Source organism: Podarcis liolepis (genome assembly GCF_965112155.1).
Source record: "Podarcis liolepis genome assembly, chromosome: 8".
In the NCBI taxonomy this organism is placed as follows: Eukaryota; Metazoa; Chordata; class Lepidosauria; order Squamata; family Lacertidae; genus Podarcis; species Podarcis liolepis.
Window position 1 is genome coordinate 78,278,274 of NC_139560.1, and position 25,635 is coordinate 78,303,908.

At 41.3% G+C, this 25,635-nt stretch overlaps 1 protein-coding gene and 1 long non-coding RNA gene across 37 annotated transcripts in view; one reads left to right on the forward strand and one right to left on the reverse strand.

The window, feature by feature from the left end:
• MAJIN (membrane anchored junction protein) overlaps positions 1-25,635 on the reverse strand; it is a 62,052-nt gene that overhangs the window by 3,265 nt on the left and 33,152 nt on the right. For 10 of the 36 annotated variants that reach the window (XM_083519516.1, XM_083519544.1, XM_083519521.1 and 7 more), the window contains 8 exons: positions 18,063-18,126; positions 13,305-13,425; positions 12,436-12,481; positions 11,535-11,610; positions 5,975-6,100; positions 5,490-5,521; positions 3,944-4,053; positions 1,851-1,959 (listed from right to left, as the gene is read on the reverse strand). In XM_083519516.1, the coding sequence (XP_083375642.1) occupies positions 1,851-1,959; positions 3,944-4,053; positions 5,490-5,521; positions 5,975-6,100; positions 11,535-11,610; positions 12,436-12,481; positions 13,305-13,425; positions 18,063-18,126 (684 nt within the window). The other 26 variants (XM_083519530.1, XM_083519515.1, XM_083519535.1 and 23 more) reach the window with 18 other exon arrangements.
• On the forward strand, positions 84-12,037 carry LOC310714542. Its single transcript, XR_014529885.1, has 2 exons — positions 84-1,266; positions 11,776-12,037. It is a non-coding gene; the product is annotated as an uncharacterized lncRNA (long non-coding RNA).

Genomic DNA, 25,635 nt, shown 5'->3' on the forward strand with positions numbered 1-25,635 from the left:
GGAGCAAAAATAATTTAGATATTTTATCCTTTCCCCTTCATATTTATTTAACATATTTACAACCCACCCTATGTCACATATTATGGTGAAATTAACTTTCTCCCCTCTAGTCTGCATTTTACACAAACATTTATTAGCTAACCACAATGAACACCATGGAGAATGGATGGGGAGAATTCACATGAGAGGAGAAGGGCTGCAGGTTGGGGTGAGATTTCACAGCCCCCCCATGGATTTATCTATGTTGCACTGCACTAGCCATTAATATGTAGTCAAGAGAAAATAGTGACGACTGTAAGGGGGAGAGACAGCTGCAAAACAGCAAAAGATCTTGAGAGCAGAGGTAAGCAGAAGTATAAAAGGACAGAGTAATTATCCGGGTGTAGGATTTGAGCATTTGGAAGGGATTAAACTGAACGGGAAGAAACCCATTTACCCTACCTAGAGTTCCTCAGAGGAAGAGTGGGATTAACAGAGTGATAAGGTAGGAGATAAACCAAGATAAGTTTCAGGCAATTGAAAAGAGGACATAGGCACATGTAGTCTATGAAGCTTATACTGAATTTATGATCAGTTTAGTCTGAAAAGTCGATACTAAGACTCAAAGTTCAAATCATTCTAATCTAAGACCAGCATCATTGCTCTTCTAGGACAAGATTTTCTGTTTTCTGTTTGTAAACTTTCAGCTGAAGATACAATTTGAATTCCTCAATAACTCGAAGAAATATACACCCCAACTTTAAATAATATATCATCATCTAGAGCACCTATGGACATAGCACACTTCATAAAGATTTACGGTAAATAAAAGTGCCCCTGTCCACAGACTTATGCCTGGGGGGAGTTACATCTAATTTTGACTACTGTAACATTCTGTACATGGAGCTGCCATTGTGTTCAGAAACTCCAGCCTGATTCAGAATGTTGCAGCCACAGTATTGATCAGAGTACTGCTAGTTAGAGGAACTCCCAACAACTTCACTGGCTATTGGTCCATTTCTGGGCAAAATTCAACATGCTTGTTATGATCCTTTATTACTTTAAGTCCTTTATTACTTGAGATCCAATTATCTAAAAGACAGTTGTCTCCCATGCATGACTGCCAAGGTTTTTATAGTCAACAACGTCATGTCAGGGCATGTCCTGCCAACATCTGGAGCACAAGAAATCAAGTGACTTTCTTGGTGGCTGCTCCCAGATTCTGGAACACCTTGCTTAGAGAGACCCAGCTAGCCCTGTTTTTGATGACCTTCCACCAGAAGACAAGTATGTTTTTATTCAGACAGGCATAACACCCATAAGCTGGCCACTTATGGCCATTGTAAAGATGGTACAATTGACTTAAAGTGGTTTTATTGAAATGCTTTAGTTGCCCTGCTTTTACGCTTCTTATTTCATAAGAAGAAGGAAATATATTTCATATCCTCACAAAAATACAATCAGTTACAAATGCATGGAAAACAAGTTATGTGAAGTTTCTTTGTCAGAGGGTTAGAACTTGATCCAGCTCACACTCGTCTGTGCCTTCAAACTAAAAGTTTGGTGTTATGTAATTAAGAACCTAACCACCCTTCCATGCAAATGTGTGCAAGTCGCTTTGTATTTTTAAACTGGGATGTGTGGACTTTGAGGAGGGTATTTAACTTTTTTCCTGCCCACAATTTCCCTACTCTGCATTGCTACTCCACCAGGCTTCTTTCTTCCTCATGTATGCCATGCTAAAACCATGGTTGGAATCAATGATGTGTTGCAATATTTGCTATCAAAACTTCTGGTGGAAGGTAATGCTCCTGCACATAGTCATATCAACAGATTCAATCTCGATCTAATGTAAAAAATAAATAAAATACATTTGATACCAGAGTTGGATAAACTGCGTCTTCCCGAAGTCTCTTGTTTTCAAAGCCAACTTCTAGCTTGGCTGTGTCATGAATACAGGTTGTATTTTTAGTCACATTTCTGCAAAGTAAAACATAAAATATGTATCTCATTTGTATTCTGCAACAACAGAAAAGACTAAACATCCATTTGGAACAACTTTTTATAAATTGAGTATTTTGCCAACATTAAGCAAGAAAACTTTTAGGATATTTCCCCCCCTAATATGTATGATAATTAAATAAAGATGAACTGCTAAGTGCCAACCTGTTTGTTTTCAAAAACATTTTTTAAAGCAGTTTTATTTTACAACTTATATGTGGATCTGTTTCATACACTGCAAAGCGATCATTTTGCTACACAACAATTTGATTTGTTTTTTAAAAGAGGTGTTATTGCAGAGCCCTTTTTAAATCACTTCTATTTTTTCAATGTTTCAGTCTGATTTGTGATGAATTAACATTTTATTGCTGATCTTTATTTGATTTCATTAGCTGCATTTCTTTATTTTTAATGTAATTTTACATATTTCAACTAAATTACTATTATATGTTTAGCTGGGAAACTGAATATTTTGATGGGAAGGCAATGCATGTAAACAGTGTGGGCCAGTTCATATCAACACAGCCCATGGCCCACCACTAGGATGCAGCCACTGACGGATGCCCCTGAAGGGCAAGTGGCTCTCAATGGGCATGATGGTGAGTGTAAGGTTCCCCCCCCCAAAAAAAAGACAGTTTAGCATTACCAGTATACACTTCTGAGAGTTTCTGACTTGGGTGCTCCTGCTGTCCTCTGCAATCCTAGTACACACCAGAAGAAGAGAATGGAACCACCTGTCCAAACTTTTAATCTGAAAAGTGTTCCCTATTGCACTCAATCTTGGGGAACTCTCCTTTAGATTAAACTCTGGTTAGCAAGCAAACCAGGATAAGAAAAACACAGCTTGATCTGGCTTGTTTTGAGCTAGCTAGAATTTAGACTAATCAGAGTTCTCCAAATTACACCACAGGGATTAAAAATATAGGCAGATGCTTCAGATCTCCCTCTTGTGTGTGAAATGGGAAGGGAGGAGGAAACATTTTAAAAGTTTTGTTTGTTTGTTTGTTTGTTTAATTGCATTTCTATCCCACTATTTACCCCAAAGAACTCAAGTTGGAGTGCATTGTTCTCCCCACTCCTCATTTAATCCCCACACCCCTGTGATGTAGGTTAGGCTGAGAGGCAGTGACTGGCCTGAGGTCACCCAGTGAGCTTCATGGCTGAGTGGCCTCCTAGGTCCTAGTCCAACACTTTAACCACTACACCACACTGGTTTAGCAAGTCCAAGGCTTGCTTTGGCTCATTTGTGCAGTGCTAAATTTTGATTTAGCATCATATGTGAACTGCCTGAGGTCTGTGGCAGCAACAAAATAAGAATTCTTGATTGTAGTTTTTGAAGTGCTTTCTTTAAACAGCCACTTAACAAACAGTACTTTTTACAAGGAATCCAAACCTCTCCTCTATTGTGGAATTCCATCCTGCCCATTTCCTCCTAGGAATGGTTGTATGCTATGTTTTTGCAAGGCAATTCTATGTTTATACTGCATCTGTTTCATGGTGAATACTCCATGTGTTCTCCATCTGGTAATCATAATAGCTTTTAGCAATTATGTAACACTTTTGAATACTGTAGTTGACCTGTTGATATTTATCACAGCAGGGCAAAGTTGAGTTTTCACAGTTTCTATGGCTTGGAAATACCACATGAGTATTCAGCTTTCGGGGGAAATTGCCACCAGGAGATACTGACATCACCATTTCATATTACCAGGAAACGAAGCAAAACTCATACCCTATCCCTCTCTGAACCAGAGCAAATGAATCTATATTTATGTGCAACACTTTCCCTCTGAATCGTAAATGCTTATAAGTGTGCGTACTTAATATATCATATGACAACTTTTTAAAAACATTGTCAAATAACTGACACTATTTAGCACAACATTTGAGAAGTGCCATCAAGCATTTTAAAAGTAAGAATGAGGAATTCATGCCGGGTTTAGGAGGGAAGATCTTCACTGACCTGCCCCTGGATATCCGTGGATGTGAAATTTCTACTGTGTCTTCAAGTCTCCTCCACTTAATGGTTCTTTCTGTGTCCAGTTTATCTCTTTGGTCACTTCCACTGTTGTCCTATTAGGATGCATCAGATTGTCAAATTCATTTATTTATTTATTTAAAAACATAAATTTTATTCACTATTACAAGACTTGCAAAAAGATGTATTAACATATAATATAAACACATTTGCTTGTTTTTGTTTAAACTTAGGAATAGCATCTCAAGAAAGCTAACACTGCAAAAAAAATCCATTTGAAAACACGTTTGCACTTTATTGTATTATATTATTATATTATATTATAATATATACTATTATTACATTATATTATAGTATATTGTATTAATAAATGTGTCCTTTAGCAAAAATATATTAATACTTCTATGTCACATGCCTCTCTCCACCCTCATCTCCCCACAACCTCAGTGTGGACTTTGATAGAATAAACGTTTCCCCAACCCTATTGAGCACAACCACTGTGCTCAATAGGCCATATTCCCAGGTAAGTGTGTCACTGCACTTAATTCAATTGTTGTGCAATTCAGTTGTTGTGGATCCTATAGGAAGTGCCACTATATAACAATGTTTCATATGGAAGGCATGTTCACCAGTGATTTAACCACATGATTTTGGATAATCCAGTGATGTATCTATATGAAAGCAACTGCACTGGAATTTCAGGGTCCCTGTGGAAAGATAGGGTCACCCCCAGGGTCACATGGAAACAGTTTTTCAGAGGTGCTCACATGGGGCCATTACATTAGAATCGCTCCTTTTCCTGTACAGTGGTACCTTGGGTTACGAACTTAATTCGTTTCAGAGGTTTGCTCTTAACCCAAAACCGTTCTTAACCTGAGGCGTGCTTTCGTTAATGGGGCCTCCCACTGCCACCGTGTCGCCAGCGCGCGATTTCCGATCTTATCCTGGGGCAAAGTTCTCAACCCGAGGTACTACTTCCGGGTTAGCAGAGTTTGTAACCCAAAGCATTTGTAACACGAGGTACCACTGTACTAATTTCACATATGTCCAAGGAACAATGCCTATTGAAGTCACTGGAGTTATGAGTTATTGGGTGCTGAACTGCAAAACCCACAGCAACAGTGCAAACCTATGCATGTCTATTTGGGAGTAGAAGCCATAGAGGTCAATGGTCTTGTTCTCAGATAAGCATAAAGGATTACAGCCTAAGGCACCAATGTGCAACAAAATTTACTTTATCTGGTTTCTTTTAAGCACATAGATCATGCAAATGAAAAGTTCTATCCAACTAAGTTCTATGCAGAGTAGACCCATTCAAATTAATGGAACTATGTTTGTCATATCTATTTATTTCCATAGATCTACTCTGAGTAGGACTAGCACTGGCTACAAATACAAGTTTAGGCATATGCTGAAGCAGTTCTGTTCTACCACCCCATTTTTTTAAACTTAAAAGTATTAATTCCGTCATAATGAATCCCTCTCTACTTTTTCCCATCTTATTGTCTGAAACTTCAAAGAAAATACTCACAGAGCTACAGGCCTCTCTACATCCTGCTTTACCTGAAAATATGCAACATGCTTCATAAAAGATAGGCCAATCCAAATTGGTAACTTATTTACTGGCAGACTTAAAATATAACACATTCCAGTACATGGAACTGCACATTTGCAAAAAGTGTAACAGCAAATTTCCAGGAAAAGGAAAGATAAACCTCTCAAACATCTTAACCCTACTATCATTAAAAAGGTGACTGATACACACATGCCCAGAGAAAGTGAACACTCCATAGCCAATAGATTTGGATCTGTTTTTGCAGACCCATGGATAATCAAGAGTTTTTATAGGCCTATAAATTGCAACATCAGGAAGGTCAGGGACTACCCCAACCTGTGCACTATGGGAAAATAGGGAAATCCTGGAGCCAAAATCAATTGTTTGTTTTTCTTGTGGCAATTATGTCAGGTTATATATCTTTAGACTTCAAACCTTCCTTCTCGAACTTCGGAACTTACCCCACAATGCACCATGCTTCAAGAGATTTAATTCTACATAGACAGTGCAGACGTAAGGATAAGGAACAAGAAACGTATCACCACGCATGAATCTCAAGTCTGACACTTTTTCCCATTGGTTTAAATCTGATCGGTACAGTTAAGGCTCAACAGTTCAGCAGCACACTGGAGTAAAAGGAAGGTTGCAATAATTACGGTGTCATTCCTGGTTCAGTTTGCCTCAGGGAAGACAGGAATGGAATGCTACTGCCTACCACTGAAAGCCAAATGCTTAGTGTGAACAAGTAAGCATCCTAGTGCATGGTGAGAAAATTGTCATCACTTCGCTGGTCCTACTGTCACTGAACAACCCAGAGTTAAGCCATGGTTTGGGCTTAAGGTTACATCTAAACCCAGTTTCATGGTTTGTCTTGCCCCAGACAAATGCACTGCATCCAATGTTTGTTTTTACATTACTGCCTGTGGATTGTTTTGAGAAAAACAAACCATGAGGCTGGGCGGAGACCTAAGGTTAAGCCAAACAATAGCTTAGCTCTAGATAGTGTGGTGGTGGCAGGAGCAAAACAGCCATGATTTTCTCACTGTGCACCTGTACACTTGTTCATCCATGATGAACTATCCTTTGGCTTAGCATTATGTGCAGAAGCTAATAGGGAAAAGAGAAAACACTAATGTATCTGAGGGCAGAATTGGAGGCACCGTGGAGCTTTACACAAAAAGCTTTAAGGATACAATGCTGTACAGTGGCTTGGGATTGCTACCGTGGAGGGGCGAGGGAGGTATGGCAGTGGGGGCAGATGTTATAGGCGAAGGGGATCGAGATACGGATATGCTCGTACCCCTTCCAATCTGCGCCCCATCCCGAGAGACGAGGGTAGGGTGAACAAGGATTACTCACCTCCTTCACTGGTGTTGTGCAATGCCAGGTCTATAGGCAACAAAACCGCTACCCTGCGAGATTTCTTTATCTCGCAGGGGGTAGACCTGGCTTGTGTGACGGAGACCTGGGTGCGCGAAGGGGTAACTGTTACCTTACGAGAGATGGCGCCCCCGGGTTTCTCCGTCCTCCACCAGTCACGGACTGTGGGCCGGGGGGGAGGGGTGGCAGTATTAATCCGGGAAGATTGTTCTTTCAGGGCTCTACCATCGCCATCGATCCCCGGCATTGAATGTGTTGGCCTAGTGTGGGGCTCTGAGGAGAGCTTGGCTGTCTGGCTGGTGTACCGGCCACCTAGCGCACCAGCAGCCACCCTGTCAGGCCTGCTGGAGGCGGTGGCCGGCTGGGCCTTGGAGTTCCCTAACCTATTGGTATTGGGAGACTTCAACTTCCATGCTGATGCCACTCCCTCCTCACAGGCTCTGGACCTGGTGTCTTCCATGGCGACACTAGGGCTCTTCCAGTTTGTTTCAGGCCCCACACATCAAGCAGGCCACACGCTGGATTTGATCTTTGGTGCCGGTATAGATGTGATCATGTCTCCTTCGATGAAGGTGCCATGGTCTGATCACTACACTCTGAAAGCCAGGATTGACTTTCCACCCCCACCCTGCTTAGGTGGCGAGCCGATTTGGGCTCGCCCGCAGAGGCTGATGGACCCTGATAGATTCCATCAAGCCTTGCGGGACCTTGCTCCCCCTGGCGACTCATTGACTGAGCTTGTTGAGGACTGGAATACCCAGCTCCTGGCAGCAATCGATGAGATCGCACCTAAGCGCCCTCTGCGACCCCGCAGAAACCGGGCTCCCTGGTTTACCGAGGAGCTTCGGAAAATGAAGCGGGACCTCAGACGGCTAGAGCGAGTATGGCGGGGTGCCCGTGACGGAGCCTCAAGAACATCTTATAGGGTTTTTATGAAAACCTATGAGATGGCAGTGAAGGCCGCTAAGAAGTCTTACTTCTCGGCCTCCATTGCATCCGCTAGCTCTCGCCCGGCGCAATTATTTAGTATAATTCGGTCTTTAACATCCCTTGAAGGACAGCCAAATTTAAATAACAATCTGACACACAGCTGTGAGGCATTTGCGAGCTTTTTTGCGGAGAAGGTCCTGTTGCTCCGCCATGACCTCCCTGCCAATTTGGATACAATAAAGGAACTGGAGGCCCCTCGACTGTCCTCGGGTCCAGTATTGGACCACTTTGACCGGATATCTCCAGCCGATGTGGACAGATTCCTCCAAGCTGGAAAGCCCACCACCTGTCCTCCTGACCCGTGCCCGTCATGGCTGATTAGAGCGTGTCCAGACGAGGTGCGGGCCCCCCTGGGGGATATCATCAATTTGTCCCTTGGCACCGGGATATTCCCAGGGGAACTGAAGGAGGCGGTGGTGCGTCCGCTCTTAAAGAAAACATCATTAGATCCCTCAGATCTATCCAATTACCGCCCGGTCTCGAATCTTCCATTCCTGGGTAAGGTGATTGAGAGAGCGGTTGCTGCACAGCTTGGTAGGTTTCTGGATGAAACATCTGCTTTGGATCCATTCCAGTCCGGCTTCCGTGCTGGTCATGGGACCGAGACGGCTCTGGTCGCCCTAACAGATGATCTCCACAGGCAGCTGGATCAAGGCGGGTCGGGGCTGCTGATTCTTCTAGATCTGTCAGCAGCCTTTGACATGGTCGATCACGAACTCCTGGACCACCGCCTTGCCGACGTGGGGATCCAGGGCACAGTCCTTCAATGGCTGCACTCGTTTCTCTCTGGTCGGGGACAGAGGGTGGCGCTTGGGGGGGGATTGTCATCGCGCCACTCCTTGGTGTGTGGAGTGCCTCAGGGTGCAATTCTCTCCCCGATGCTTTTTAACATCTTTATGCGCCCCCTCGCCCAGCTTGTCCGGAGTTTTGGGCTGGGTTGCCATCAGTATGCTGATGACACCCAACTCTATCTGTTGATGGATGGCCATCCTGACTCGGCCCCAGACACACTGACCAGATGTCTGGAAGCTGTGGCTGGATGGTTACGTGGGAGCCGGTTGAAGTTAAATCCTTCGAAGACAGAGGTCCTCTGGCTGGGGCGGGACGATATGGGATCGAGGGGGCAACTCCCATCTCTTGTGGGGGTGCAATTAGTGCCAGCACCGTCCGTTAAGAGTTTGGGTGTAATCTTCGATACCTCCCTCTCTATGGAGGCGCAGATTACAGCTATAACAAAGGCGGCATTTTTTCATCTCCGCCAAGCTAAGCAGTTGGCTCCTTATCTCTCTTGCCCTGACCTAGCCACTGTGATCCATGCGACGGTCCCCTCCAGACTGGATTATTGTAACTCGCTCTACGTGGGGCTGCCCTTGAGACTGACCCAGAAACTCCAGTGGGTGCAGAATGCCGCGGCGAGAGCACATTCATCCGGTACTATACCAGCTGCACTGGCTCCCGGTGGAGTACAGGATCAGGTTTAAGGTGCTGGTTTTAACCTTTAAAGCCCTATACGGCCTAGGACCCTCGTACCTACGGGACCGCCTCTCCTGGTATGCCCCACAGAGAAACCTATGGTCTGCAAATAATAACATTCTCAAGGTCCCAGGCCTCAGAGAGGTTAGGCTGGCCTCAACTAGAGCCAGGGCCTTCTCGGCTGCGGCTCCAATCTGGTGGAATGCTCTGTCGCAAGAGACTAGGGCCCTGCGGGACCTGACATCTTTCCACAGGGCCTGCAAGACAGAGTTGTTCCGCCAGGCCTTTGGTCAGGGCGCAGCCTGACTCCCTCCTCTGGCAACCTGCACAGAATTTTGCTTAATTGGTTGCCATCAATTTGATTTTAATTAATTTTTATAATGAAATATTTTTAGATTATGTGACTATTTGATTGTTTGATTATTTGATTGTTGTTAGCCGCCCTGAGCCCGGCTTCGGCTGGGGAGGGCGGGATATAAATAAAATTTATTATTATTATTATTATTATTATTATTATTATTATTATTATTATTATTACAGTGGTACCTCTGGTTACAAATTTAATTTGTTCTGAAGGTCTGTTCTTAACCTGAATCTGTTCTTAACCTGAGGTACCACTTTAGCTAATGGGGCCTCCCGCTACTGCCATGCCGCCAGCGCGCGATTTCTGTTTTCATCCTGGGGCAAAGTTCTTAATCCGAGGTACTACTTCCGGGTTAGCGGAGTCTGTAACCCGAAGTGTTTGTAACCCGAGGTGTTTGTAACCCAAGGTACCACTGTATTGCAGCATGATAACAGATATAGCACCACAACTTGCAGACCAAACATTTTCTACACTCGAGCAGAGATAACAGGTAAATTTAAGGATAAGAAAATAAGTCTACTGAATCTGCATATCTTATGAATATATTATCTCACTCTTCAATGTTAAAAATCAAGCTTAATAATCTAAGGCTCTATGTACTTTGTAGCAAGTTTTGAAAAGAAGCTGGGGTGAGGACTGGTGTATTAAACACTAAACCACCACTAGCTGAAGGTCAGTAAATCCCATGTTTAAAACCACTATTGTCTCCACACCACTCCTTTTGTCTCTGCTTGGAAAAGGAGGTGGGGGACAAATAGAACACTTCTGGGAACTGCTTTTGATCCAGGGCTGCCAGTTGCAAATTCTTGATCTAAGGGTTATATAAGTTGTAAGTTAGTTGGCATCTGTCTGTCTCAGGAGACAGAAAAACAACAAAGCAGAGAGTGTGAAAAGGTGATTCCTGAGCAAAGATGCCATTCTTTGGTACAGATAGGAGAAAGCTTAGAGGGGCAAAAAGGAGAATAGGCATTTTTTAGGCAACTGACTGATGGCTGGGTGGAGACTGCTTCATAAACAGAAGTTTACTACCTGGATATTATGTAGGAAACTGACATATTACTGCAGTAAATTACCATAGGCAAATAATGTGAAAAATGTCTCTCATTATTTGCACAAGTATTTTCACTTCACTGAAAAATGATGTTGCATGTTTGGGAGATTTGCTCAAAAATGGAATTCAGCAGGATTTTCAAAATGCATACCTCATATTGTAGCAGAAGTATGCTTTCTACCTTTTCAAAATGCTGCATTCTTACTTCCAATCAAAATTATACCCAGCTTGCACGAGTTTAACCTTTTTCCAATTCTCACCAGCTTGCGCTTGATTATCAAGCCTTCCCATTTAGATGCCCCTTTAATGTTTCACTAGTGCTGATAATTCATCTCTTCTCAGCTTCTTAATGTTGTTGTTTATTCTTGTTTCCCTTTTGCCTGATTACTAGCTTATTAGTGCACACATTTGTTCAGGTCCTAGTACAAATGCACATTGTTCTAATTCAAATGCTTCCTGGTTTCCAACTGCTTGTCCCTGTTCCCCATCAGAAAGTATCTAGTGCACACTTCTTCATCCCTGTCCCTGATAAGCACATGTGTGTCTATTTCACTGCCTACACATTCAATGGCAGCCTACCACCAATAAGTGTTTCTCTTGCGATTTTGTGAAGTAAGACTCTTCTGTGTTACATATGTCAGACGGGTTGTGTAAAATCCTTTTCCAGATTAGCCTCATGATTATTTATTTTTATTAACAGATTTATAACCACCCCCACCGTCAACACGTGTTCCTTAGACAACTTACACTGATAAAAGGATACATGGAAATATTATCAAGTGTTCAGTAGTAAATGGGCATAGATCATTAAGGTTTCCAAGTATTACTCGAATAGCATCCTGGAAGAATTGAAGGAAATTCTGATACTTTATTAGTGCTTACAAATTTCTGATATTAAACACAGTGTAATAGACTGGACTAGCCAGAGTTCTTGTGATATGGTTGTTATTATGTTTTATAAAGCTAACTTCTAGATCTCCTGATACTTATCCTCAACCTTCCAGGTGTTGCTGAACTACAACAACTCCCATTATCCCATGCTGGCTGAAGCTGATGGAAGCTGGGAGTCCAACAACATTTGCACAACCACAGGTTCCTCTGCAGTTGACTTTATTACATCTTCTTCTGCTCAAGCAAAAGGATAAAAAAAGTTTGATGCACCAGTTTCATCTCTATGCTCCCAGTTTCATCTCTGTACTCTGGATAAGTAACACACTGAGCCCATTATACACTGCTTAATAAAAAGAAGACAATAATTTAAAGAAATTATTGTAGGATTGGAATACTGCAGACTTGGCTTTACAAGGACTTCCAGGTAAAAGGGGTGGTGGAGGATTTCAAGTGTTCAGTAGGGAACCATAAGCCAGTCAGAAATGAAGCTTAGTACAATGCAATACAAACATACCATGAGAACAGAAAAATCATAATTGGGACCATATAAGGAAATGTACTACCCCCTCTTACACAAGACAAAGCCGTGTTTTTTGCAAGTATCCCTCCCAGCAAACAGGAAACTCCCAAACAAGCATTCACTGTGAGGTTCAAAGCTATCTGAATGGAACTTGAACTTTAAGTGAGTTCTGTTTTCCCAAAGCAGAGGACAAAGTCTAAATTCCACATCTATCACATGACCCTTTCTGAGATAAATCTGCTGCATATCTTACCTGTAGTTCTTCATTGACAATACTTCCATGAAAATCAATATTAACACTGTAAAACAAACATAACAGAATTTAACTGCAGAAATCAAATGCAAATGGGCATTTAAAACAATTGCAATTACTGTAGTTTAGACTAAATATCTAACTGCTCATATATTCCCCTTTCTCCTCCAACGTGGCTTCAAGGATGTGATCAGAATTTTCTTGTTATGTCTGCACTGGGGGGAACTCTGGCTGATTTAAATAATGGTTTTGTTCAAATTAACCAGGGTCAATCCAGAACATTCTGATATTTATAGTATAGTTATAGTAATAATAGCAGCAGCAGCTTGTTACAGTATTTGCCGGGTGTTCAGTGTGCTTCACATCACTGGCAGAGGAAGGGGGTGCGGTGGGTGTGGTCCGTCCCGGGTGTCATCCCTGAGGGGGGGTGACATCGCTGCGCCGCCCCCTGGGATGCTCGCCCCACCCTCGCAGGCGGCTAGCCCCGCCCCCGGGTGCACAGCATGTGCCGGAGCAGCTAGCTCTGCCTCTGCTTCACATAACTTCTCTCAGTTATCCTTACAACAAGCCTGTAAGGCAGACCAGTGTTATTAGCTTCACATTGCAGATATGCAGAGGGATGAGAGTGACAGATGGCTTACCTAAGTGAGTTCAGAGATAAAGTTATAGCTTATTCTCTGGGTCATTATGATAAACTAGCTTTAGGTAAAGTATCTGTAATATTCTAATACAATTTTTGATTTTAACAAGTCTCAACCTAAGTTCTTTTGAGATGCTGAGCCTATCTTTTATTTCTGCTTCTTAATTTGAACAATTCCTCAATACTGTGAAGAGTGAAGGCTTTCAGTTAACTGTCTTGTCATACTTACCTCATAGAGTTGCCATATTTGATCTTAAATTTGTAGACATTTGCTCCTGCATGAAAAAACCTTGTCTCAGGCACTGGATATGTGAATGGTTTTAAAGATGAGTGTTCAGAAAACCAGCCTACTTAAAAGAAGAAGAAGAAGAAACACTATGCTAAAACAAATCTTATCACACCAATTCCATTGTTTGTGGCAAGGCAACCAAAGAGTTATGAGCTGGCCTAGTTTTAGAAATTTGTCTGGAAGTGTTATGCACAAGTTGATGCTTTATGGGTTCAGCAAATATATTAAAATACAGCAGTTCAGTTTTTGTATGAGGCCAAAATATATGCTGGGATGATTCTCAAAAGTGCAGTTGGAAAGCTGAAAATATGCAGTAATCTTTCCTCAACATGTAGCTCATAAGAACTATTGCTAGTTTTCAAGCCCAGGAGTTTGTTTTTCTTTCCAACGATTGCACTTTTCAGAAAGCATTACTGCAGGAGTTTGCAACAAAGTGGTAAATTAATATGAATGCAAAACTAAGCTGGTCCATTATTCTCTTAACCTTCCTGGTTCTTGGATCATTAGAGATGACAGTATGTTCTTAATAGATTTTAAAGTAATGGCCTGGTTATGAAGATAAGCACTTCTTATTAAGTCATGTTGTGATCCATGCATAAGCCATAATGCTATAGAATACAGATTAACCTTCAATTTACTAGGAATCTCATGTAATCTGGCTATTTTATGCCATCACTGCTTCAGTATTTGATATTATAGCCAAAGAGAATTCATTTGTAAAGCAAAATGCAAACATCCACTGAGCAGTGCCACTAAAATAACAGCACTTTCTCAAACTACTAATTTATTACAACACAAGGGTAGCACAAGCACAAGTCAGTTTATAAATTTTGCAAAACAGGATGTTACTTGGACACTTAAGAAATTTTGTCCTGATGGTGGTAAAATTAGTTTGAGCACTTAGAAAAAGCCCTGCATCAATACAAACAGGTGTGATGGATCATGGTATTTTATACTGGATACTAATTGCATCCTTTTTTTACATATACTGTATTTCATGTATGGCAAGTCAGTGTTTTCTGGTGGACAGCTTCCAAATTATAGATGTGAGACAAGGAACGATTTATTGCTGTTTGGCAGAATATTTGCACCAAAATGATTCTCCTTCACAAATGCAACTATTTATTTCAGAATATACTCATGTTGAGCTGCATCAAAAGTACTAAATGATTACAAACAATTTCATCTGGATTTTATTTTCCTCCCAAAGCAGCGAGGAAAAAAGAGAGTCAAGTGGTTCAGAGTTCTGAACAATAAAATTATACATTGCTTGAAGCATAACAACTACATCAGTTGATTAGTCTGATCAAGTTCTGGGTAAATCTCTTTATAAATTCAGGAACCACTGGTCTCTCAATCAACACAATTCCAGACAATACAATTCCAGTCGCTACAAGGAATCTATGGGGGGGGGGCTGATTTACATTTTTTGTCTGATCAACCTGAATTCCTTCTTTATTTAATGTCATTTTCTCATTGGAAAGAAAGGAAAGCGTTTTCCCATGATTTCCCTGCCAAAAAGACACACAGAGCTCATCTCTCATATTCTGGCAATTGTCAGAATAGAAATAGCCATACGCATCCTACAGTTGTATGTTGGTACAAGCGAATGTGAGGTCATTGTGTCATTAATAAACTGACCAACAAAATAATGTTTCTAAAAATATGGCAAAACCAGACTCCTGGTAACTTTTCACACTTGTACAACACTTTGTCCAAAGGCTGCCACATCTAAAAAGTTGTTGCTTCCACTTGCATATGCCATATTAATCCTACCTGTTTTCTTAAATTCAATTCTCTCTCTCTCTCTTACACACATACCTAAAATACTCTCTCACTCACATACTTTTCCCAGGTTTTAACTCTACTGACTGTTGTTCTGCTCACAAATCCTAACATTAATAAATATTCAAGGTTATATATCTGGGCAATGTTTCTGAAAAATGTTGATCAACTGAAAAATCATCAAATTGATTTTTTTAATTGCTATTAAGTTATACCAAACACACCCTCTAAGTCCCAGCCTGCTATATTTCTGCTGAACCTCTTTGACCCATTACGCTGCAGGGACAGATGTTATTCCTCATTCTACATGGATTACGAGTACAGTTTTTAATTCCTGCCTCCGTCACAAATTCTTTAATCCTACCATCAACCACTCCGAACATCCTATGAGGAAGCCTGGATGGTACTGCAGATTTTTTGCATGTGTTACAGCTGCTCTGCAATGCAATGCCCAGTGCGGCAGTAGAACAGCAGACAAAAAGCAAGCAGAAACTGCTTGGCTGTAGCTGGAGCAAGGATGAGAACGCCCTCTCCTGGCAAACTGCAGTCTCTGTTTTCTCTCTTCTAACGCAAACCCGGAGATAAACACAGAAGAGGGCATTCTAATGAAGCTGAACCCATACATGAACTCCAGTGTGAGACAGCCGTCTTACATTTCTAAGAATCATTTCAAAATAAAACAATTGGAAATATTTATAAATGCTTATTTTTGTGTCCTGAGGGTATAATGAAGTCACATAAATAAATAAAAAATGTCTGCCTTACTACTGCATCCAATCATTGGTCAGCACTGTTTACCACACTGGTTGACAGCGGTTCTGCAGGGTTTCAAACATGGGTGCCCTACCCAGGAGATATCAGGCACTGAAAACATGCAAATCATGTGCTCTGTTTTGGGCTACAGTCCATCCTTTATTTATATCCTTGTCTATGTCCAGACTAGGCTCTCAAAGCCGCTTACAGATAAATATCATAATGAAAACAGAATTGCACAAATCATTAACAATATCTGCTTTGTCTAGCAGTAGGCTCTCCAGAGCCCCAGGCACAGGTTTCTCCCAGCCCTGTTACCCAAGATCTTTGAACCAGAGGTGTCTGGAACTGAAACTGAATAAAAAAACCACCACAAAACTGAATCCAAAGCATGTGACTCTGAGCTATGGAGTCTTCTGTTAACCAAGGATGCCACAAACTATGGACAAATTAGGATAAGTGTTCTTTAAAGGCCATTTCTTACAGAGTTATGGGAAGGAAGGGGTTACATTTGTCACTATAAATGGGCTCCTAGTGCAGATTTGGAAACTGATCTTGCTCATCAGCTAGGCCTTTTTGACCAGGTTTGTGGTTGTATGTACTGTAGAGTAGTAAAAGAGATAGCAAGAGTAGTAAAAGAGATAGCCCCAGGCTTTTAAATAGTGAATCCTTTGAGATAGTTGAATTTTAGATCTACTATACAGTATGTTTTTAGGGATGCTGTATATTTTTCTGTGCTGTTTTACTCTCTGCTGATGAAATCTGTATGCTGAAATTAGTTTACTGTTTTTAATTCTGTGGTTATTATTGTAAAATAATGTTTTATTGTCTATAAGCCACCCAGAGAACACTGTTATGGGGCAGCATGTAAATTCTGCCAATATAAAAAGAAAGCAAACAAGTCAATAAACAAGCAATCCTAGGAACTGAAGTTCTATGAGTGACTGAATCTAGGCATCATCAAAAGAAAAAAAAAGAATTTGCACTAAATTACAATCCTATGATTCTTAGAGAGAGGACAGCAGTTAATTGGCATGAAAGCACTTTAAGTTTGCAATGAATATATAAGAATATAAGAATAGGCCTGCTGGATCAAGCCAAAGGCCCATCTAGTCCAGTATCCTGATCTCACAGTGTTCTACCAGAAACTTGTGGTAAGTCCATAAGCGGGACATGAGTGCACAGCTGATTGCAATTAACAGTTTAGAATATTTCTATTCATATGCATAAGTGAAAGGGAAGAGGGATAGGACACCATGAAATGCATGTGAATATCAATATTCTAAACAGTTTGCTATAAACAAGCCAACTTGGTTTTATTTACCCTCCAGTTCTCAGTGTTGCCAATCTGCTTAAAACAGCAATAACAAAACTATAAATCTTTCAGTTAAGCAGTATATGGCCACAGAGATCATAGAATAACTTTTGCTCCCAGGTTTGTACTGTCTTGGAATGCTATAGAAACAGGAGCAGAGAAAACGTAAGGCTACAGATAGCAGATGATTTTTTTAGAGTATATTGAAAGTGGTGGCATGTCAACAAGCACTGGCACATAGTATGCAAACCCTCCAAGTGTCCCTATTTTCCAGGGACGTCCCTGATTTAGAGAAGCCATCCCGGTTTCTGATTTGATCCCGGAATGTCCCACTTAGAATGTCCCTATTTTCATTGGAGAAATGTTGGAGGGTATGGCGTTATCCGACCCCTGAGTCATCTGAAGGCAATTATGTATAGGGATGGGTTTTTTAATGCTTAATTTTTAAAAATGTGTTTATGTATGTTGGAAGCTGGCCAGAGTAGACAACCCCGTAAAGTTGTGTGGGATATAAATAGTAAAATTATTATTATGGAATGGGACGTAATCAGATAAATGTTGGAGGGTATGTAGTATGTATACTCATCCCACTATCTTATTTGGCTTATAGGTATTGCAAGCTTTTGTGGTATCTCAGGAACTGCATAACCAGTGCATCCAGAGCCAGCCCCACAATTAGACATAGTGAAGCAGCTGCCTCAAGCAGCAAATGCTGGGGAAAGGTGCAGTATTTGAGTGAAGAGTTGTGTGCCCTGCACCCCCTAAGCTAGCCAGCTGTCTTCAGGAGTAGAGGATGCTGTTTGACTACCAATATTGAAGTAACATTCAATTGCCAGTATAGTTACCTTTTGTACATGGGGACAGCACCATCATGACATCCACTGCAGGCAGCAAAATGTACTGGATGGCCTGTACAGATCAAAAAAATCAGTGCATCCTATTTACAAGCAATTATACCTTTATTGCATCACCTCTGACTAAAAATCTTATAGCACAATCCTATGCATGTTTAATCCAGAGGTTTCACAGGATTTTACACCGCAGTAAGTACAGGATTGGAGCCTAAAATTTTGTAGGCGCTCAAGTGTTTTGAAAAAAAGGGTGTGTGCCTTTCATCCAACCTGTTTTTGTGATTTTTTTTCATAATCACTAAGTACCCCATCCTAACAACATTATCAGAAATATGACTAAATTTATTATTATTATTATTATTATTATTATTATTATTATTATTATTATTAAAGGGAGATCTAGTCATATAGAAAATAATGCCATTTCAATGCTACTTTTGAAACCAGTAAGATATATCCCATTTGGAAAGAGAAAATAATGCCATTTTAATGGTGCTTTTGAAACCAATAAGATATACCCATTTGGAAAGAGAAATAATGTGGAGCGGGCATCCATTTTCTAACAACAAAATACAAAGAGAGTCACAAGCAAGGCATATTTATGTACAGTCCTTACAATCTATTCCAGTTAATCGGGAAGCACTTAATCAGGAAATCCACTTAACTGGGACATCTCCCAGGAAACCAATCTAGCCTAATGATGGTGAATGAAAAAGATGATGGGCCATCTCGCTGGGTATTTAGAATATACATTTTGTTGTAGCTCTTGTCTTGCTTCCCTCCCCTCCGCACCCAGCTCCACTTACTCCTACTAAATAAAAAAGAACAAGAGGGGCATTGATTAACCAGAATACTAAAAGATAAACTTTTGTTAAATCTGAGAGAGCGTTATGCAACAATTCTATTTTCTTATAGAATTCATACTGCCAACTCTCATTAGCCATCCGTGGCAAACAAACAAACAAACAAACAAACAAACAAACAAACACATCAGTACATTTGTATCCTGCAGCCCCTCACACACTCATCCAAAATCTTCTCCAGAGAAACTACCACTGGTGGTACTTTTGTTGGTGGTAGCAGCCATTAAGCCCCCAAATGGGGCCTTCTGGAAGGCAGGAGGGAGAAACCTCAGTTCATTAGAGAGGCTTTAGGATTGACCCTTTCTCTATGCCAACCTATAGCTGGGGTGGGTGGGTGGATGGGTGGGTAGGTGTATACACACACACACACACACACACACACACACACACATCCCTTTTACAGTGGTACCTCGGGTTAAGTACTCAATTCGTTCCGGAGGTCTGTTCTTAACCTGAAACTGTTCTTAACTAGAAGCACCACTTTAGCTAATGGGGCCTCCCATTGCCGCCGCATGATTTTTGTTCTCATCCTGAGGTAAAGTTCTTAACCTGGGGTACTATTTCTGGGTTAGCGGAGTCTGTAACCTGAAGCGTATGTAACCTGAAGCGTATGTAACCCCAGGTACCACTGTATTTGGAAGTGGAGTGGGAAAGCACAGTGCTTTTTTACTGGGGGTACACAGGGCTACGCATACCCCTAAACATTTTGTCAATCTTTGTGCTTTAGTCCATTTACTGTATTTATTTTTCCTGATTTGAACTATAAAATGGTGATTTTCTTGAGTCAAAATGAGAGTACCCCTAAACATTTTTTAAAGTAAAAAAGCACTCAGTTCCAGCACCTCTCAGATGGGCACCATTGCCATGAGTTCCAGAACACCCCTTTTTCTAGAAAAATAGTACTGTACAGTGGTACCTCGGGTTAAGTACTTAATTCGTTCTGGAGGTCCGTTCTTAACCTGAAACTGTTCTTAACCTGAAGCACCACTTTAGCTAATGGGGCCTCCCATTGCCGCCGCATGATTTTTGTTCTCATCCTGAGGTAAAGTTTTTAACCTGAGGTACTATTTCTAGGTTAGTGGAGTCTGTAACCTGAAGCGTATGTAACCTGAAGCGTATGTAACCCGAGGTACCACTGTATTTGGAAGTGAAGTGGGAAAACACAGTGCTTTTTTACTGGGGATACAGAGGTACGCATACCCCTAAACATTTTGTGAATCTTTGTACTTTTGTCCATTTACTGTATTTATTTTTCCTAATCTGAACTATAAAATGGTGATTTTCTTGAGTCAAAATGAGAGTACCCTTAAACATTAAGTAAAAAAGCACTCAGTTCCAGCACCTCTCAAGTGGGCACCATTGCCATGAGTTCCAACACCTCTTTTTCTAGAAAAATGGCACTGTATATATAAATATAAGTGGCAAAAAAAGAGGCTAAGAGCATCCCCTCACACCTTTTAATCTGGTTGCCCTGTAGCATCAGATTTAGGGCATTGCAAGGCAGTTCCAATATTCAGGGTGCCAAGCTGAAGGGGTGCAAAACAACAACAACAACATTATTTATATGCGCACCTACTGAGAAGATTCATAAAAAAGCAACTGTACCAAAAGGAATTATTGTGGAAATAAATTGGGGGGGGGGGGATTTTGACCTGCCTCAGGGCACCATATTACCAAAGTTTGGCCCTGCTCCCTGCCTGTCCAACTTATGACTGCACTCTTAACAAAACACCAAACACCTTGGTTAGTTGTTGTTGTTTGTTTTTTTAACAACAAGCTACTCAAATGGCAATACGTTTTTGAGGGGAAATGGTGTTTATGGGTTTTCTTCATCAGCTTTCCTTCCACATGTATAAAGATCTCCTCGTTCTGGAACAGTATTTCCCTCAAGCCCAGACTTATAACGAAGTTATTGGAACAAACTTTATGCCCAATCATCAATGCGATTGGAGAGTGAATTTCCCTTGGAATATATATATATATTATATAACGTCGCCTAGACACCCCAACTTTTACACGGGAAGACACCCGAGGACACCAAAACCTGCATTCCTGTACCCGTGAAAATCTACGAAAACAAATATCTCACCTCTACGGGGAGGAAACCTTCCAGCTGACAAGAACCTACGAGAAACTAGAAATCCGAAGAGCCACCATCTTATGTGATCTCTTGTTCCTACGCAACTGCCGAGACAACAACTTAATTCCCACATGCTTCCAACTTAAATTCCACTCTAAAACCCCAGCTACCGAAAGGATCCTGAAACGAACTGAACTATCCCTAATCAGAAACGAACTACATAAGAAAAGATACCTACTAAACCAAACCAACAAAGATCTGCTCACTCTTCACCTCAAACTCTGTAACAAAATCCACCCTGCACTCTGGGACAAATGCAAACAACTAGCCGTCTGGAGAGCTGAAACTGAGACCTCACATAAGACAGACACACACACCAACAAACTCCACAAACTAGAGAGACGCCAGAAGCCCAGCCACCCTCCACAACAACCCATGAAACAAACAGTACATAACATATCAGACAGGATCCTCACCTCAACTGAAACCAAAGTACTCTCCAAAGGTTTCAACTTTGCAGTTACCCCGAGACGCATCCCCACGGAAAACATCATATGCGGAGTCGAAGCTAGCCTAACCAAAATCAACCCAGATGAAGCCAATAAAATCAGACTTGAAGTCACCAACATCCTCTGCTCCAGCAAACCACCCAGAAGCAATTTACACAAAGAAGAACAGAAAGCACTCACCAACCTGAGGAAAGACAACAACATAATCATTCTCCCAGCAGACAAAGGTAATGCCACTGTTGTGATGAACACATCGGACTACCAAGCAAAACTATCAAATCTACTCCAAGACCCTACCTACCAACCTATAAAAACAGATCCCACCACCTATCTGGAAAAAACCACCAAATCCAAAATAAAAGCCTCTCCTATCAGTGAAGAAATCCAGCTAAGAATCACCCCCAGAGAAAAATCATCCAGATGCCCCAAACTCTACGGCCTCCCCAAGATACACAAAGAAGGAACACCACTCAGACCAATAGTCAGCTCCATAGGCTCACCTCTACAAAATCTCGCTAAATTTCTCGCTAAGCAACTTCAGCCCTATGCAGAATCCATCTCTTCACACGTTACAAACTCCTTCCAGTTCATAGAAACAATAAAGAAGCAAAACCTACATCCCGATGACCTACTTGTGAGCTTCGATGTTGTATCTCTCTTCACACAAGTGCCCATTAATGAAGCCTTGACAGCCATTCAAAACAAATACAATCCCCCCGAATACATCCTGGACCTGACCAACCACTGCCTAACCAACACGTACTTCATCCACAATGGACAAAGATACAAACAGATAGAAGGAGCACCTATGGGATCACCCCTCTCACCGGTCATCGCAAATCTGTACATGGAACACTTTGAAACCAATGCTTTAGACAAGTCAGAACACAAACCCAAACTTTGGCTCAGATATGTTGACGACACCTTTGTAATTTGGCCACACGGGAAAGAAAAACTAGATAGCTTCCTCACACATCTCAACAGCCTACACCCCAAAATACAATTCACTATGGAAATAGAAGCCAACAACCAGCTTCCCTTCCTTGACGTCCTAATCTACAAAAAACCTGATGGCTCCCTAGGACACACTATCTACCGGAAAAAAACACACACCAACCGCTACTTACATGCTCAATCACACCACCACCCTGCACAAATAAACTCCGTAGCCAAGACCCTCATCTCCAGAACCAAACGCCTGACTGACAAAGACCACTTGACAACTGAGTTACAGAATCTCTCAAATGTGTTAATCGCCAATGGATACCAGCAAAACAGGGTTACGAAGCTTATCCAAAAAGAAACACCCCCCAAAAACCAAGACACAGAAGAAAACAATGGCATGGCCCTCCTTCCTTATATCAAGGGCACTACAGATAAAATTAGCAAAATCCTCCATAAACACAATATCAAAACAGCCTTTTGCACCAACCAAAAAATAGCCAATATCCTCAGAAACCCCAAAGATAAAATCCAGTTGGAAAACCAAGGGGTCTATGAAATACCCTGCAAAGTCTGCCCAGCCACGTACATTGGACAAACAAACAGACGAATAAATGCACGTATCGCAGAACACAAGAATGCCGTCAAAAAAGAAGAAAAATCTTCCTCTCTTTTCCAACACATGAAAGAAACAGGACACGAAATTAATTTTGCAGATTCCAAATTGCTCTTTAACATGGAACATCACCACAAGAGAATAATCATGGAAGCCATCGAGATAGAGAAACACCCTCACAACATGAACAAGCGTGACGACACGTCCCGCCTGCCAGACATCTGGAAATTAGCCCTCCCCACAAAAACCGACACCAGATCCAGAGGCACACAGAACGCCACCACCAATCAACCACACCAGACCCAAACCCAGACCCTCTCCACAGATAAATTACAGACACCATCCAGTAACCAAACCATAGTGGCACCTCCGGATGCTGCACCCCCCTGCAATCCCTACACAGATCTGGCTGGCACAGGGCACAAAACCACAGCTCGCCCCTATACACGAAGCCAAGCCAAAGCACAACTAAGTGCAGTACAGCCATCTTCCCAGAAAAACTCTTCACAAATTCAAGAGGTCAAGACACGAAGGCTTTAGCAACTAATCCACACCCAATGACCCACCTAAGTGGTACTCAGAATATCACTCAAGTAATCACTCAAGATATCCCTCAAGTAATTAAGGAACAAAAGAAGAAAAGAACACTAGCCTGGGAACTTCCCCTCTGCCCAGAACTTCTGAGGCAATACACCACACCCCTCTACAGTATTTATAGAAACTCAAACACTGAGATCCCGCTCTGTTCCAGTAACAAGAAGCCGAAAGCACCAGCCTGAAGATGACGAGTGAGACCTCGTCGAAACGTCGCCTAGACACCCCAACTTTTACACGGGAAGACACCCGAGGACACCAAAACCTGCATATATATATATATATATATATAAACACACACAATTTAAACAAAACATATTATCTTAAAACATATCATCCTTGATTCCCCCCAATTCCCCCCCCCCATAAAATGACCCGCCCTCCCCTCCCCCCTGACTTCCCTCAGCTCCAGACTTTGGTTTCTCTACAAATGCTATTCTCTGCATGTTACAAAACTGTATAAATTCTTAATTTATCTGACTGGTTATTGTCAATAAAAAAGTTGGTGAGTGTTTATTCAAAACCTGCCAAAGAGTCCAATTCAGTTTGTTGTTTCTTTCAATACTTTGTAAAAGGTTCCCATTCATCTTTAAAGTCAGTTATCCTTGTCCCGTAGTTTATGTGTCAATTTTTCCAATTCCCTTGGAATATATTTTGGAGTCGCAAAGGAACACGAAGCCAGTTTTCAGATATTTTCATCGTCAACCTTTTCTACACACACACCAGTTGTCCTTTTTAGAACGACTTTTCCCTCGGTACTTGTTTTAAGGCTGACCCTTCTTTGGAGACCTTTCTGGTCTCTGAACAGCCTGAGGCAAGTGAGCCTAAGCATGTGGGAGGGAAGGGCATAAAAGTACAGGATAAGGCTTTGCGACTGAAGAGTAACCTCTCAGAACATATCTTCAAGCTCCAAATTTAATATAAAAGAACAAGAAAGCACAGCGGTCTCCTAATTTGTGGGGGGTGGAGGTGGGGAAAACACCCACTAAGTTGCTCCTACATGTCTGGAAAATGAAACCATATGAAGAAATTAAAGAATATGTAAATGATTGGCTACACTACCGCCAGGTCAATGAAATGTTTAAACAGGACTCTAAAGAAAAAGGATTTGATGAAAGTGGATCAAAGTTTGAATTAGAGATATTAAGTAATGATTCTAAAATTTTGTCTAAAATGTATAAACTGCTGCTTGAATGGCATTTGAAGGACGAGGAGGTTAAGTCGGTTATGATTCACTGGGCCAAAGATTTTGGGTATAATATACAGCTGAGTGATTGGGTGAAATTATGGAAAGAAGGTTTAAAATTTACTGCATGCAATGCCCTAAAAGAAAATGTGATGAAAATGATGTATAGATGGTATATAACACCTGTTAAGTTAGTGAAAATGTATAAAGTCAGTAACAGATGTTGGAAATGTAAAGAAAAAGAGGGAACATTTTATCACATGCGGTGGGAATGTAAAAAGGTGAAATGCTTCTGGAATATGATATATAATGAGATGGAAAAAACGTTGAAATATACATTCATAAAGAAACCAGAAGCATTTTTACTGGGCATTGTGGGGAGTGATATAAATAGAAAGGAATATAAGCTCGTTTTATATGCAATAACAGCAGCAAGAATATTATTGGCCCAAAAATGGAAGCAAGAAGAATTACCGACGATTGCAGAATGGAGAATGAAGTTAATGGACTATGCAGAACTAGATAAACTAACAGGAAGGATTCGAAACCAGTGGGACCAGAAATTCACGGAAGACTGGAGTAAATTTACGGACTATTTGAAAAGTATTTGCGAAGATCAGACAACGTTTGTAGGTTTGCAAGAAGTTTTGTGAGGAGTATTATCGGAAGTATTGCAAAATTGGAGAAGGGGAAGGATGATTTGTTAAGAGATGTAAAGCCAATATAAAGTTAAGAAATGCATAAGAAGTGATTAAAACAGTGGATCATCAGAGGTGC